The sequence below is a fragment of the Crocodylus porosus genome, unplaced genomic scaffold (assembly GCF_001723895.1).
Source record: "Crocodylus porosus isolate Cpor-Errol unplaced genomic scaffold, CroPor_comp1, whole genome shotgun sequence".
Classification (NCBI taxonomy): Eukaryota; Metazoa; Chordata; order Crocodylia; family Crocodylidae; genus Crocodylus; species Crocodylus porosus.
The window spans coordinates 62159503-62173308 of record NW_017728949.1 but is presented as its reverse complement, the minus strand read 5'-3'; the positions used below and the strand labels follow the sequence as shown (position 1 = coordinate 62173308).

The 13806-nt window shown below is 45.5% G+C and overlaps 1 protein-coding gene across 1 annotated transcript in view; it reads right to left on the bottom strand.

The window, feature by feature from the left end:
• LOC109322762 (TGF-beta receptor type-2-like) overlaps positions 1 to 13806 on the bottom strand; it is a 53765-nt gene that overhangs the window by 4312 nt on the left and 35647 nt on the right. The window contains exons 3-5 of the mRNA XM_019553934.1: positions 10227 to 10429; positions 3805 to 4619; positions 2852 to 2993 (exon numbers count right to left, since the gene is read on the bottom strand). Of these exons, the coding sequence (XP_019409479.1) occupies positions 2852 to 2993; positions 3805 to 4619; positions 10227 to 10429 (1160 nt within the window). The remainder of the gene's footprint in view (positions 1 to 2851; positions 2994 to 3804; positions 4620 to 10226; positions 10430 to 13806) is intronic.

Here is a 13806-nt window from a genome sequence, read left to right as displayed (position 1 = left end):
TTAGCTATAATCTGTATATCACAAATTCAAAGATGTCGCTGGTTGTTAGCCCACGTACGCTGCAAAAACTGGAACGCACATCGCAAGCGGAGAAGAGAAGAGAAGAGACAAGGTGACACTACTGCCAAAGGCCTATTGTAATGGCAGGTCATAAATTGAGATAAGAGAAGCTCAGGAGATTCCAGCAGACTAATCATGTTGCAGATGGATGTGAAAGGAGCCAAATCTGGTGAGTGATATGGCCCTGAACAGGAGGGCCTTTTTAGGGTTTTCTTTGTACCATATGAGAACACGGGCCCACTTCCCACAGTATTTCTCCTCCAGTCTTGGCTAGTATCTGGGGCTGCTGAGGAAGCTTTGGGGGTGGCGGGGGAAGAACTGTAGGGCCAGGAGGAATTACCTGCTTCACCAAATCCACTCCCCTGCTATCGCAGGTAACCATGCTGTCGTGGGTGGGGGGAATCCTCCCTGATGCCTACAGCCATGGGGCTGAAGTCCTGAACACCAAAGTCTAATTGTAATTTACTATCCAAATACTGAGCTGAAAGTGCCATGAGCAGTTTAAGATCAGGTCCATCTCCACTACAGCTTTAAAAAAAAAAAAAAGCTTAAGTAAAAGCACTGATCTGAAAGTTGTGACACCTCCCCCTGCCAGTCTCTGCTGTACATGCATCTGGACCTGCAAGTGAGAAGTTTATGGAGGAGGGAGACTATCTTTAAAAACCTGTCAATGTTTCATAATCTTTCTCCTGAGGATTTTTTGGTTTTGGCCTTCCAACCTTGCTGCCTCCCCATTAGAGCATGATTTCATCGCACTGTCAGCGTACAGGTACAGAGGGTGACATCAGGCTCTCCGCTGAACACCTGAGAACAGGAGATGTTCTTCCTGGAGACCCCAGAGCTGTAGAAATAACTCCTTAGGGACAGAGGGGAACTGAGGGCACTTTCTTCCACAGTAGGAGTAAATGCGCTTCTCTAACTCAGCATTTGGGTACGTCTATGCTGCAGGCTCCTGTGTAAAGATACCAACCTAGCTGTAAACAAGCCAGCTTCAATACTGGAAATTGTCTAGCCATGGAAACGTGGAGTTCTGTAGGGGCCAGTTTATCCAGCTGAAAAGTATCAATACAGTATAGCCTTGCTGCACCCCAGCTGTGACCATCCTGCTTTCCAAGTCTAAGATAGCTGGGGCTTCTTTACACTGCACAAGCGGGGAATCTGTCACAAAGAGCTGCAGAGACAGTGTTTTCTGTGTCTGAAATGTTGATTCAAGGGTTTTCTTTTTTTAATCTTGTAGGTGTCAAACTATTAGAAGCATCATGAGTCATGCCACACCCTGGGTTGATATAGGGATTTCTGAAGCAGGACTCCTGAAAGCAGAAGGTAGGAATGCCATTGCTCCACCATAGATCATGGCAATGCCCCCATTTTAACATCTCATCTGCTCTGCTTCAGGAGCCTTCCTGCTCCCAGATGTAGAGTTGGGACATGGGGAAGGGAAGTAAAATTGTACGGACATGAGACTGGGCAGATCTGAGAGGATGACAGTGAATAGGGAGATGTAGATGCAGATGTCGGGGGGGAGAGAAAAATGAGTTGTGGAGAAAGATGGGTGAGCGGAGAAAAAGAGGAGGAAACTTGTGAGATGCAATCACATGTCTCAGAGAGAAAGTCAGATGCCAGGACATGACAACAAAATAGTCAATGGGTGTAACTACAGGATGCCAGAGATAGTGAGATGCCTGTGGATGGGTGGGTGGGAGGTCGATGGAGGTCAGTGATGTTGCGAGAGGGGCAGGGGAACCTCCTTTGGTTCTTAGGAGTTTGGAGGTTTTTGCTTCATTAATGCTGGATGTGGGAAGCTTGTGTGTGTGTTAACGTGCCCAGCGGATGGGAAGCATGCATGTGCAGTGCCTCTGTGCAGTTTGGTGGCTTTGATCCATGCTTGATTACTCTCCGTTAAAATAACTCATCTCTGGTGAGTTATGGTTATCACCAAGTTAAGTTTTCCTGCATCTACCCACACACAAAAATTCTACCTTCTGTAATATTTTGGAAATTAAGGGAGCTTTGCTGTGCGTGTCCAACCTCCATGGATGCAGGGGGGAGAGGAGCAAACTTCTGGCAGGTCATCCGATTTTCCAGCCTAAATCATGGCATATTTTAGAGGACTTGGAGAGGACCCAGAGTGTGTTTCTGCACAGCTCCACTCTTGGCACCCATTTTCTTTAGCTGGTTGTGGCTGTCCAAAGATGTGGGATAAAATGCTGGGCCCATAGAAATCAACTGGAGAAACTCCCTAAAGCTTTTCTTGACTTTAATGGGGCCAGAGTTTCACCTGCCAGCTCTTTATTTTTCAGGTACATTTTTTCTCTGTTGCACCCTTCCTCCCTGCTTTGTCATGGTGCATCAGCAGATAATGCCAACAGCTGAGACAACAGCCTACAAGTATGGGGGGCGGAGAGGGATCTAAAGCAGAAATTCTCCTCTTCCATCTGTGTTCATCCTGCACTCCTGCCTCTGAAGCACTTTCCATAGCAGGTATGTAGCAAGCAGAACAAGCTTAGCAGGTGCACTTAAACTATGAAATGGTGTGGAATCCAGATTCTCTTAGGCTCCGTACCCATCGGGAGATGCTATGCATCTAACAGTAACCCCAAGGTGAAATGAACAGAAACCTTCTACCCAAGGAAACCGTAGTAGACTGATTATTGCTTAGTGGGGTGGAGGGAGAGGAAGAGCAGAAAAGTTGCGGGTCTGAAGGTAGTGCATTGTTCAAGAAGGCATGCGCTTCCTTGCCTTGGTTCTGAACAAAAGCAAGTTATTTGGGGCTCTGCTGCAGTTTTCCTACCTCCTACCACCTCGCACCTGGAGGCCATTTCCCACAAAACCAAGGCCATCGAGTAGACATCCATTTGTTTGAAGGACTCCAAATCTTCCAGATTCACTCTAGACTCTAGAACTTCTGGAGCCATGTACCTGGCAGTGCCAACCTGGCCAGGAAAAGAAGAGATGTTAGCAAATGTGTCGGAGACCAGCAGCTATGTGGGGAATACTTTTTTTTTTTAAATTAGCAGTGATCATAGGCTCTTCATGGTCTGTTTGTCAGAGAATTTTGTTCCAGGTCAGACTGCCACAACCTGCCAACCAGAAGATGTAAGATGGTTTCACACGCTCCTAATCCCTCCTGCTTGGCTTTCTCAGAAGCAGCCCCAGAGAGCACTGTAACCAAATCCCATCTGCCCAGTGACTTGCTCTGTGCCTGGCTTCAAACTAGTCTCTTGGGTGTCGCTCCTTTAACATCTCTTTCAGAAAAGCTAAAGCAAGCAATTTGCTTTATCAACGGCATTAAATGTCCTACAGGCTGCAAGGTCTAAACTCACTCGTTGGAAAGGAACGTGGATTTGACTCTGCACTGGGCTAAAGTCTGTCCATTTTAAGATAGCATCATGGTTCACAGGTGCCTAATTACACTGCTTTCCAGTGCTAACTATAGCTTGTATCAAATCGGCCAATCTGGTCTGTTAGATTTCAGCCTTGAAGTCTGACTTGTGCCTTGGCAAATTTATAATATTAGCCCCCTGTGATATTCTCGCTTCCACAGACTGTGGTTTCCATCACAGTCTCCTGGCACTTGGAAGTGTTCAGTGCTCAGTGCAAGCTATTATTTCCAAAGCATTTCTGAGTTAGCCCACAGGTGCCTGAGGCATACAGGTGGGTGCAGCCATTATATTCTTTTATTTTTTATTGCATTGCATTGTGTTTCTAAAAAGCCAAGCAAGGGTTTTTGCAGGACCTGCTCACCTGTCCGCTGTTGGCAAAGTCATCCGCTGTTAAGGAAGGGTCGAGTCGGAGGGCGATGCCAAAATCGCAGAGCACACATTCGCATTCATTCTTAACCAGGATGTTCGTGCTTTTGATATCCCGGTGGGCAATGGGGATCTTTGGCCTGCCACACACAGTGTAGTCACTGTGCAGATGAGCCACGCCGTTCACAAGGGACCCTGCCATCTTTTGTAAGTCCATCCAGCTCAGTATGTGCCGGGACAGGTAGTCCTTCAGGTTCCCTCTACTATGGTAAGCAGTGATGAGCCAGTATTCCTTCCGCGGGCCAGACCCTCTGTCCTCTGCCGTGAGGAACTGAAGGACACTTTCATGCTTGAGGCTGGTGTCTGTGAAGATCTGGCTCTCATTTTTCCAGGAAGAATATTCCTCACAAGGGAAAATCTTAACAGCCACTGTCTCGTATTGCCCTGAGCTGGCATGATTCAACTTGGCCCTCCAGACCTCTGCAAACTGGCCTTTCCCCACCATCTCGTCCAACTCGATGGGGAGCAGCTCGGTGTTGTGGTTGATGCTGTTGGCACAGGTTGAGCTCATGTGGGAGTGATTGTCATCTATCATCACCGACAACTTCTCATCGTGCTCGGCAGCTTTCCCTGACTCGGGCAAGGCCCGGTGTTGTGTGTGCTTCTGGCTCCAGTCCTTGGCTCTCTTCCTCTGCTTTTGGGTGCGGCAGAGGTAAAATATAACTGTTATCATGACAGCCACTAGCAGAGGAGGGAGCAGGCTTATTGCAGCCACGGGGATGACCTCTTTGCTCTGTTGCATGGAATATCCTGCAGGAAGGAAAACAAATGTGAATGTGCTTTTGCAAGATGTCAGCAATGTCCATTTTTGATAGTGTGTGGGTGGAGAAATGTGAGGGAGTTAACAGCAAAGAGTGGTTTCCAGGGGCATGATGCATGAGGCCTGTCACTGTCCTCTGAACATCCAGAAGTATGTGATGGTTTGAGGTACGCTCCACGTTTATTTTAGGCATTCCAGTTTAGCCAGCGTAACAGAGCGAAGGTTCAAAACTCAGTCCTGTGAGAATCTGAAAAGACACGCATGCGTGCACACATGCACACACACATGCACCGGCACCCCCGAATGGACAGAATTGGAACCATTTAGTGTTAGGAATTCCAGGTGAGTCTACACATCGCCCTACAGTGATGTAGTGATCACGTGGGTCTACACGTGATCACCGGCTATGTCGCTGTAGCGGTGCGCTCCCTGGATATAGTGTGCTGCTAGGACAATATAGTGGGGAAATCTAAGTGCGTATCATCTGCTTGGTGCAGTAATTGCCTGTACTGTGCCGTGCTTTAGTACTTTAGCACCGGAAGGAAGACCTAAAACACAGCAATGTGTAGATGCACCCACGGGTGCTTATAAATGTATTCCAATATATTCTAATTAGAACGTGTTGGAGAGACTCAATTAATTGTAATGCTCTAGCGTTGCTGCAATGAGAGACAATCCCAGCAGGGTGCAGAGCCCAGGGCAAAGCAGCCTGTGCGGGGCCCCCATCCCCGTCCCATGGCACACTTAGGCCGGGGCATGAAAGCCCTGGAACACCGGACATGGTCGCAGCCTCTCTGCCCGGCTCTGCGGGACCCCCCAAAGCCTGGGGCCGAGGGCAGTTGTCCTGATTTACTGCCCCCCAGGGACAGCCCTGGCTGCAATGTCACATGTATAAGCCCCCACAGGTTTAAAAATGGCTGCTGGGGCACTTTAATTAAAACTCATTGAATGAGCTTTAGTTAGTATCCTGTGGCCATTTTTGAATGTGTGGGGGCTTAATCCACACGACGTTGTAGCGTTTTATTACAGCAGTTCTTAGAGCTGTTCTAATTAAAATACCTCCCTCACCCCCGAGCACATGTATAGGCACCCCATGCTGCCAGCAAATGCTTTTAGCTCAAGAAGTTGGGCTTTCAGGCATATGAGTAATGCCTGGGGCCTTGTTACTTCTGTAGCACTACAAAGTCCTCAGGCAGTTTGTAGTGCTACACAAATAGTGTTAAGGTCCCCTATCTAGAGCGCTACAAGTTCCTCTCAAAGGCTCCAGCCAGAGGCAATAGGGGGCTGCTCCTTTGCCCTACCCAGAGTGGCTGCCCTCCTTGCTCCAGCCTCTCCCTCCTTCCTGCCTGTCCGTTCCACCAAACGGTCGTGTGCCTGAACAGCAAAGCAGCTGCCAATCAGGTGTCCAGCAGAGCAAAGAAGCACCAGCTCTGTAACAGCTGCTGTGGCCCCAGCCGCTCTCCATTTCTCCCTGAGGTGGTGGGTAGGGCAAGCAGAGCATTCTGGGAAGCTAGAGGTCTGACAGACCCCTGTAGTGCTACATGCAAGTATCCACATGTTGCATGTAGCACTGCAGAATTATTGCGCTACAAAGTTGTTCCTGGTTTCATGGCAAATCTGCTATCATTGAAGCATTTCAAACAGCCTGAGCATGTGGGCACTTCCTTTCTTGTACTGCTTTGCAGGCATATATTGCACTACAAAAGTAAGATGTGTCCAAGGCCGAGCTCTTCCTTGGTAGCGCTTGGAATACTTCACACAAGTGGGAAGCGTTGTTCCCATTTTACAGGCAGGGAAACTGAGATCCAGAAAGGTGATGTGACAAGGACACCAACCAGGCCAGCAGCCGATCTGGGGGTCTTGAATCTGAGCCCAGTGCTGCATCTGCTAGGCAACTCTGCCTTCCCCAGACTCAAAGCAAGACCTTGCACACACAGCATAATGTTTTCTGCTGTTCCACATGCAAAAAAACCCCAAGTGAGTGTTTTGGTTCTGACCCCGGAGTCGCAGTGAAGTTCTCAGTAGTTGTTGCTGCATGTTACATGGCTCTGATGAATATGGGTCATGTAAGCTTTTTGGTTGTCCCACCTTTTTTAACGTAGGCCAGGGACCCTGTATGTGCACATTAGCTCCTAGCTTATCCTTGAGCTACTGACCATGATTTCCTGTAAGCTGCAGACACAAACTCCCTGGTAATGTTAGAATCAATGTTGAAGCAAAGCTGATAAGACTAGATGCAGATGCATTTTAAACGCACAAAAAAATATGTGGGAGATGGGCTTCGCTGTTTTATAAATGCAGAGGTTTTTTTACAAAATGGAACAATAGTAACCTAATTTAATCTGAATATTAATACAGATCAATTGATGAATACAGATGAATTGATGAAATGTTGGAACAAGGTGGCATGGAGACACCAAGCGGTTCTGCTGACCCTCAGGCACAGTCTGATATGGGGCCAAATTCTTTTGTTTTTCATGAAGGAACACTATCCTTCTGCAAACAATTCAGCATGTGGGCCTATGAAAGATCACTTCTCAGCAAGAGCTGGGGAGTTTAATTCTGAACAATAGGAACAGAGAAAGTGCCCCCTGCATTACAACTGGCATAAGTGAATATACCTCAAGACACACTTGGGTTAGGACGTGACTGCCAAAAGTAAACACTTGAATTGTTGTTATATATATATTTTTTACTTTTGTTAAATATTTCCATTCAAATACTAACCCAAAGTGTTTAGGAAAAAAGAAAAGAAAAAACTCCTATCGGCCTTCAAACCATCCGATGGAAGGGAAAAAAAAACCCCAAGCCCTCACACAACATATAATTGTCCCATCCTTTGATGTTTGCAATTCCTGGAATAAACATGCTGACTTCAGTAGAGATATTCAAGTAAAATCTTAGTCAGAGGTTTTTCTGCCAACTATAATAACCAAGGGGAAGAAGGATAAGAATCATTCCATAAGCAAAACCCTCGCTGTTTGACCTCAGTATGCGCATATCATAATTCAGGTTCTGGAAAAACCGAGCATTTAGCTATTTTACTTGGCAAATTCCAAAAAAATCTGCTGCAGCTAATTTCTGTAAGGCTGTGAAAGCGTTTCTAAAATAGGCATCAAGTTCAAACCACAAGATCAACCCAAACTGATATAAATCAATAACTAACTCAGGAATATGTTTGTTTTGGAAAGTGCTGGGCCTGGCTATCACCTACTGCTCTAATGGATTTACCCGATGGCTATGATCACATCTTTGAAACTTTAAAGTTTGGGGGAGAGGGAGTGAAACATTTTCAAAGGATTTTTTATTCTTTTAGGGAATTACGTGCCCAAATCCCGCTAACAAACAGTAAGACCAGCAAGCATAACTTCTGCAAATTACTTAACGATGATGCCCCTCTGTGCTACAAAATCCCTAGATAGGATCATGGCTATAAAACGGGTAGATCTGTTCTGCAGAAAATGAATCTGGCTGTTTTCTCTGAAAATAAATGCAGAACTTTAAAACAAAATATTGCAGTGTATTACCATCTGTTTAATTCAATCTCTGTCAGATGTGAACTAGAACTCTTAGGCCAAGATCAATTGGCACGACACTTGAGAAGCCCTTTAAATATATAACAATAAACAGTGCTTATGACTGCACCATTTCAATTTCCACTTCCTGTCCTTTGTTTCCCAGGTGAGGGTTACTTGCATCACATTAGGGTGCAAGCCTGGGGAGAGGAAACGACAAGTCAGAGCACTTAATTATGTCTGTTATAGGCTCCGAGGAGACTTCAGCCTAGACGCATTGCATTTATCTCTCTTGCCCTGGAGTGATTAACATGCAATGCAGTGTGTACGTTAGAAGTCCCAAGTCTGAAGATGGTGTCTAAGATTGTGAGTACACAGAAAATGTGTATACCTCCTGCATACCTTGTGCTTTGGAAAAATGTTTATCTGCTTTAGTTATTTCTTTCACCAGAATCTGTCTTTTTAATCCAATGCTGTGTCTGTAATATTTAAGGCACATCTAAGTTAAAGCTCCTTTTAAAACAGCATTAAAATGCAAACCTTTATAATAAAAAAAAATAACAATCATATAAGGGAAGATGAGCAATTTGTAAGGAGATGCATTAAATCTGGGTCTTGTAAAGTTGTTGCTGGCCAGTGTTGAACAATGAGCCATGGGCTTAGATAATAAATTAAAGAAGAGAGCTTATTCAAGGCTTCAGATGGTAGTGTTTCAAATTATGGCATTTTTATTTGTGGGTTGGCAATGCAGGAACTTCTTATGAAAGCATTTGTTGGGGGTGGCATTTCCCAAGAGGGAGTTGTCATTTTTGTATGAAATTATATACCTCACTATCAGCTTTGGGACTTAACTAGCATGCTCTAGAAGCACATGTACCTGTTATGTTTGGCTCTGGAAACAGTGAAGGTCTGCCAAATTTAGCATCGTTTACCTTCGTAAGAAAAAAAAACAAACTGGTTTGTTTATTCTGAGAATTCATATCTTGTGCAATTTGCCATTTTCTGCAGGAAAAGTTATGCTCCCTGCTTGCAGGTTATGGCTAGCAATTTGGTGCTCTGTAATTATGAAAATTCAGGAGGCTTTTTGTTTTGCTTTTGCTCCTAATAAGTATTCCCTGAGGCCCATTTGGCTGGTGCCCGCATAATGAGCAATGGGTAAGCTGCTAAAGATTCAGACCAGAGCCATGAATTTTTAGAGGTGTACTTGAAGCTCGTTCAGACTTTGCAGACCTCTTGAGACACCAGAATTGGCTTCTCCTTGGCTTTCACTGATGCAGTTTTACAGCCCAATTCAATCCGCCTTGTATCTGCAGAAACCTCTAAGGATGGGCCAAGCTCTGCCCTCCCCTTCACCTGTGCAACTCCTCTGAAGCATTTGTCTTCAGTGGCAAAAAAGGTAGCTTCTAGAGCAAATCAAAGCATGGAGGTGCACCCCTGCAATCCCATGAAGTGTGGTTATGACATTGCCTCCGGAAAGATGGCCTTTTATAGCAGGGTATGGAGTCCATTAGCTATACCAGACCAAGACCCTAGTGGGGATGAGGAGCTTTGGATTTTACTGGTGAACCCAAAGTAGTGTTCATCTAACCTAGCTGCTTGACAATAAATGCCAGTGCCTTGTTTCCACTAGGGTCATAGAGTTGGATTTCTTAAGCTTTCATTAAAACCTTTCATTTTTTAACCTTTAGCCAAAAAAAAAAAAACTTGACTCCAGCAGGGTTCGATGGTTGTTATCAAAGCTCAACTTGTTCTAGGATCTCACTATTTACTGAAATTTTGGGCTGTATCAGTCCTTGGGTTCCTAACTTGAGCTTCTGCATGGCCCGGGGGTGGTAGACTCTCCATCTCAGGATGTCTTTGGACCAAGGCCTGGCTGCCCTTCCGAAAGATATGCCTGAACCAAGCTCAAGCTGAATGAAATGTCATGATCTGTGATACTCAGCTGGTCAGACCTAGCTGACCTAATGGTCCTCTCTGTACTTACTGGGCTCCTGTTTTTCAGGAGTCCTTAGGGATGTGGCTTCTAAGAGAGTGCAGCATCTTTTAATGCTGGGTCTAGACAACATGAATGCCAGTACTCACCATTGGTGTGATTTTCAAAGATGAGCTTGTCGTTGCATTCCTGTTCGTCCACACAGCCGCAGATGTAGAACGCTCCGTCCTCCCTTGGCAGGTGGGTCATGATGCACCTGGAGGTGTTGTAATTGGGAACCATGATGTTTTCTATGGGAAGCTGTGGGTTGTGGCAGAGAGTGCTGATGCTGATGCTCTCATTGTCTTGTCTCCTGGAAACATATAAGGGATCAACAGGGCATCTCAGCATCCAAAAAAATCACCCTAGCTCTATATAATAACATCTCAAACCTTGGCTGCTCATTGGTGTTTCTTTAACCATGTAGTGAGTCACTTGTTTGCAGTGGGTCCAGCATAGTTTTGGTTGGAGCTATTTGGGAGAGACTTTGCCGGATTCTTTAAATTCTTCCCCCATAGTCAGGAAGATCAGCAGATTAGGAGTCAGAGAATCCAGCTATCAGGAGGAAGGTCATAGGTTAATTCCCATGCTTCTTCATCAGTGTAACTGCATTACCTTCAATGGAACTGGTTTGTGATGTCCATTGATTCCAGAAGTTTAAAGTAGAAGATGCATCCTTCAAAAGTTGGTTAAATGATGCGGGCTCCCACAGTTGCTCCTCTAAATACCCTGATAGTACACAACAATGGATTTTTTTTTTTTTTTTTTAATGCAGTGTGCCTGCCTTCCCTTGGTGGCATGGCCTGACTTTTTTCAGTGGTGCTGAACCTGTACAGCCTAGTGGGAGCCATGTGGTGCTTAGCACCTCTTTTAATGAGGTGGTAAAACTGTATTTGTCCAGATGTTTTTTCAGGGCATACTCTAAATGTCATGTGCAGACTGCATGTGTAAACACACGCGTACACAGGTTTGGCATTTTATTGCTGTTTTTTGATGCGTGAGATTTTTCATTAATCTGCAAGTCATCTGTGTTGTGGGTTATGGAGATGTGCTGTTAGATTTGTGTGCCAGAATGCGGATGCAAATTACCAACAGAACCTTGATTTATTGGCACTGTCCACAATCCACATGCCACATCCTGGTCCTGTTTTTGGTTTTGCCATTGATTGCAGTGAGACACCACCAAGAAGGTGTTCCTAAGTCTACCAAAGTGCTGTGAATGCATGGACCTTGTATTCCCAGCTCTTTTAGTGCACCTTGTGTATTCTCTTGTCCAAGAAGAAGCTTTCAGCTAGGCCGGATTTCACCAAATGGCATGGCTTTTATATGATGGCATATTTCCATTGGTGATCATGCTAAGCTCATGATGCTTATTGTACTATGATCCTGACTTGAATCCTGGTTTCCTGAAGTGCCTAGCTCTCATGCCTGAAAATCCCCAAAGTCAGAGAGAGATCCAGGTGCAAAACTGGTAGAGAAGTGAATCTGTGCTATACGCTGCCATGCCATATGGTAGAGCTACTTCCAAGATGTATTTGTGTTCAACACTGCTTTGGTTTCATATGAGCTAGTTCTGCCCAAGCCTGATTCTCTCTCCTCTTGGTCGCATGAGTCTGGAGTAACTGAATTGATGTTAATGGAGTGACATGGATATAAAACTGGGTGTGAGAGAGGAACTGTAGTCTGTACCTACACTGTAATGTTGACAAAATGCTTGACAACAGCTGGACAGATAAGGTGCTGGGAATGATGCCTGTCCCAGTACCCACAGTCATCTCATTGCCTTCTGCCTTTCTCATCCAGCTGTATCCAACCATTACCCTAGGCTCAGTTCCTGCCTTGAAGAGCTTACAACTCTCTGTTTCTCTGTTCTGCTGCGGGATGACTAATGCTATTTCCACAACCAGTGATGAAGATAAAGGAAATCTCTTCTCTTCTGCCCAAGACCTTTTATCTGATTGTAAGGCAACACCAGTAAATGCTCTGATGGAAATATTCCCTCACAAGACATACTTGGCTAGCAGCTTCCACTTCATTCTTCTCAAACAGCTTTTTTCTTAGGTGGAGCCAAGAAGTGCTGTTTGTTTCCTGGACTCTTCGTCCTTTTGGTTGCTGAATTTGTGGTTTAATTATTAGGTTTAATCGTCTGTCCTTGAATGACTGCTCTGTGTCTGGTTTTAATTCTGTGGGGGCCAGAACCCTTCTTCTTGCCCTTCTTGACTCTTTCTAGAAATGCCCTGACCTTCCGATTCACACAATTATCATGTGACGTTAATAGGCCCCTGAGCCTGTACAGTTGTATAAGTTATGCCTGTGTTTACACAACAGATTCAGTTACTGAGTAACTGTGGAGTAAAAAGGAAGATGCTGTCCTGTCTCAGTGTTATCTAGCAGCATTTACTCCATATAAAAACCACCCCCAAGGGAAACTTCAGGGCAGCCCTCAGAGAGGGGACTTAAAAGAGAATGGCTCCAGAAATAGCCATGCTTCTGGGAAAGCAGGAGGGGACCCTTGCTCTGGGGGACTGCACTTTTCAGAGGCGCTCACAAGAGCCAGGTGAACTAGGTTGCTGTTTCTGCACAAAGTCCATGTTGCCCAATGCTGACCCAACAGTTCAGAGGCCCTGGAGGAAACGGACCCTCTTTGCACTCGTTGTCTTTGAACAACAGCAGCCACACATGTGCCACCAGGAGTAAAACAGATAAAGTATCTTGAATGGAAGAATGAAGCAGTTGAAACACTCTAGAAATAGATAATAATGGGAGAAGGGTCAAGATGTTTTATAATGGCCACAAATGAACAGTGGCATAGAAAAGTGGCTGCTGGGGCTCATATATGTCAAAAGAAGAGGACAAATTGAGCAAAAGATCCCATGCTGGGAAAACACAGGGAAAAATTAATCTCTTGCAGAAAAATTAGGTACGGACCAGGTTATGCTGGCTGGAAGAAACTAAATACTCCACCTAGACCAGGGCTGGGCAAAATGCAGCCTGGAGGCCAGGTGCGGCCTGCCAGGCCATTCTATCCGGCCCATGGCACCCCCCCCCCCCAAGAAAAAAAAAATTAAGAAAATTAATATTTATCTGCCCCTGGCTGCCTGTCATGTGGCCCCCAATGGCTCACCAAAACTCAGTAAGTGGCCCTCCACTGGAAATAATTGCCCACCCCTGTCCTAGACTGTAATTCTCACCTCCCCGATAGCTTTGCTGGGAGATGCTGCTGCTAAACAGGTGACTGTGCATATCAAATCTATTTTTGCTAAACATGGTGTACTGGGGAGAGCCTCCCATTGCCAGGCATTACTATTTACTGGATAAGAATTTAAGCAGTTTGGTATAAAGTATGGGTTTGTGGGTTGCACTGCTAGTCTCCTTTATCTTATCCCAGGTCCAGTGGGTTAGTGCCTGTAACCGAGATCAGAGTCCCTGGAGACTTGCAAGTTAAGTACAGAGAGAAAAGGTGAAACAAAACCTTGTTATAATTTGAGGTCCCCAGGGGCTGCCACTACCTTATAAAAGTTGGTGTGTGTGCGTGCCTGCACACACATGCGCATACCATGCTCTGGGAGGCGTGCTGAGGGAGATGGGCGCACAGGCGGTCTTCTCTTCCATCCTGCCAGTGAGCGGTCGAGGCAGATGCCACGAGATGTGCATAGCGGAGACCAACTGGAGGCTACAGGAACGGTGCTT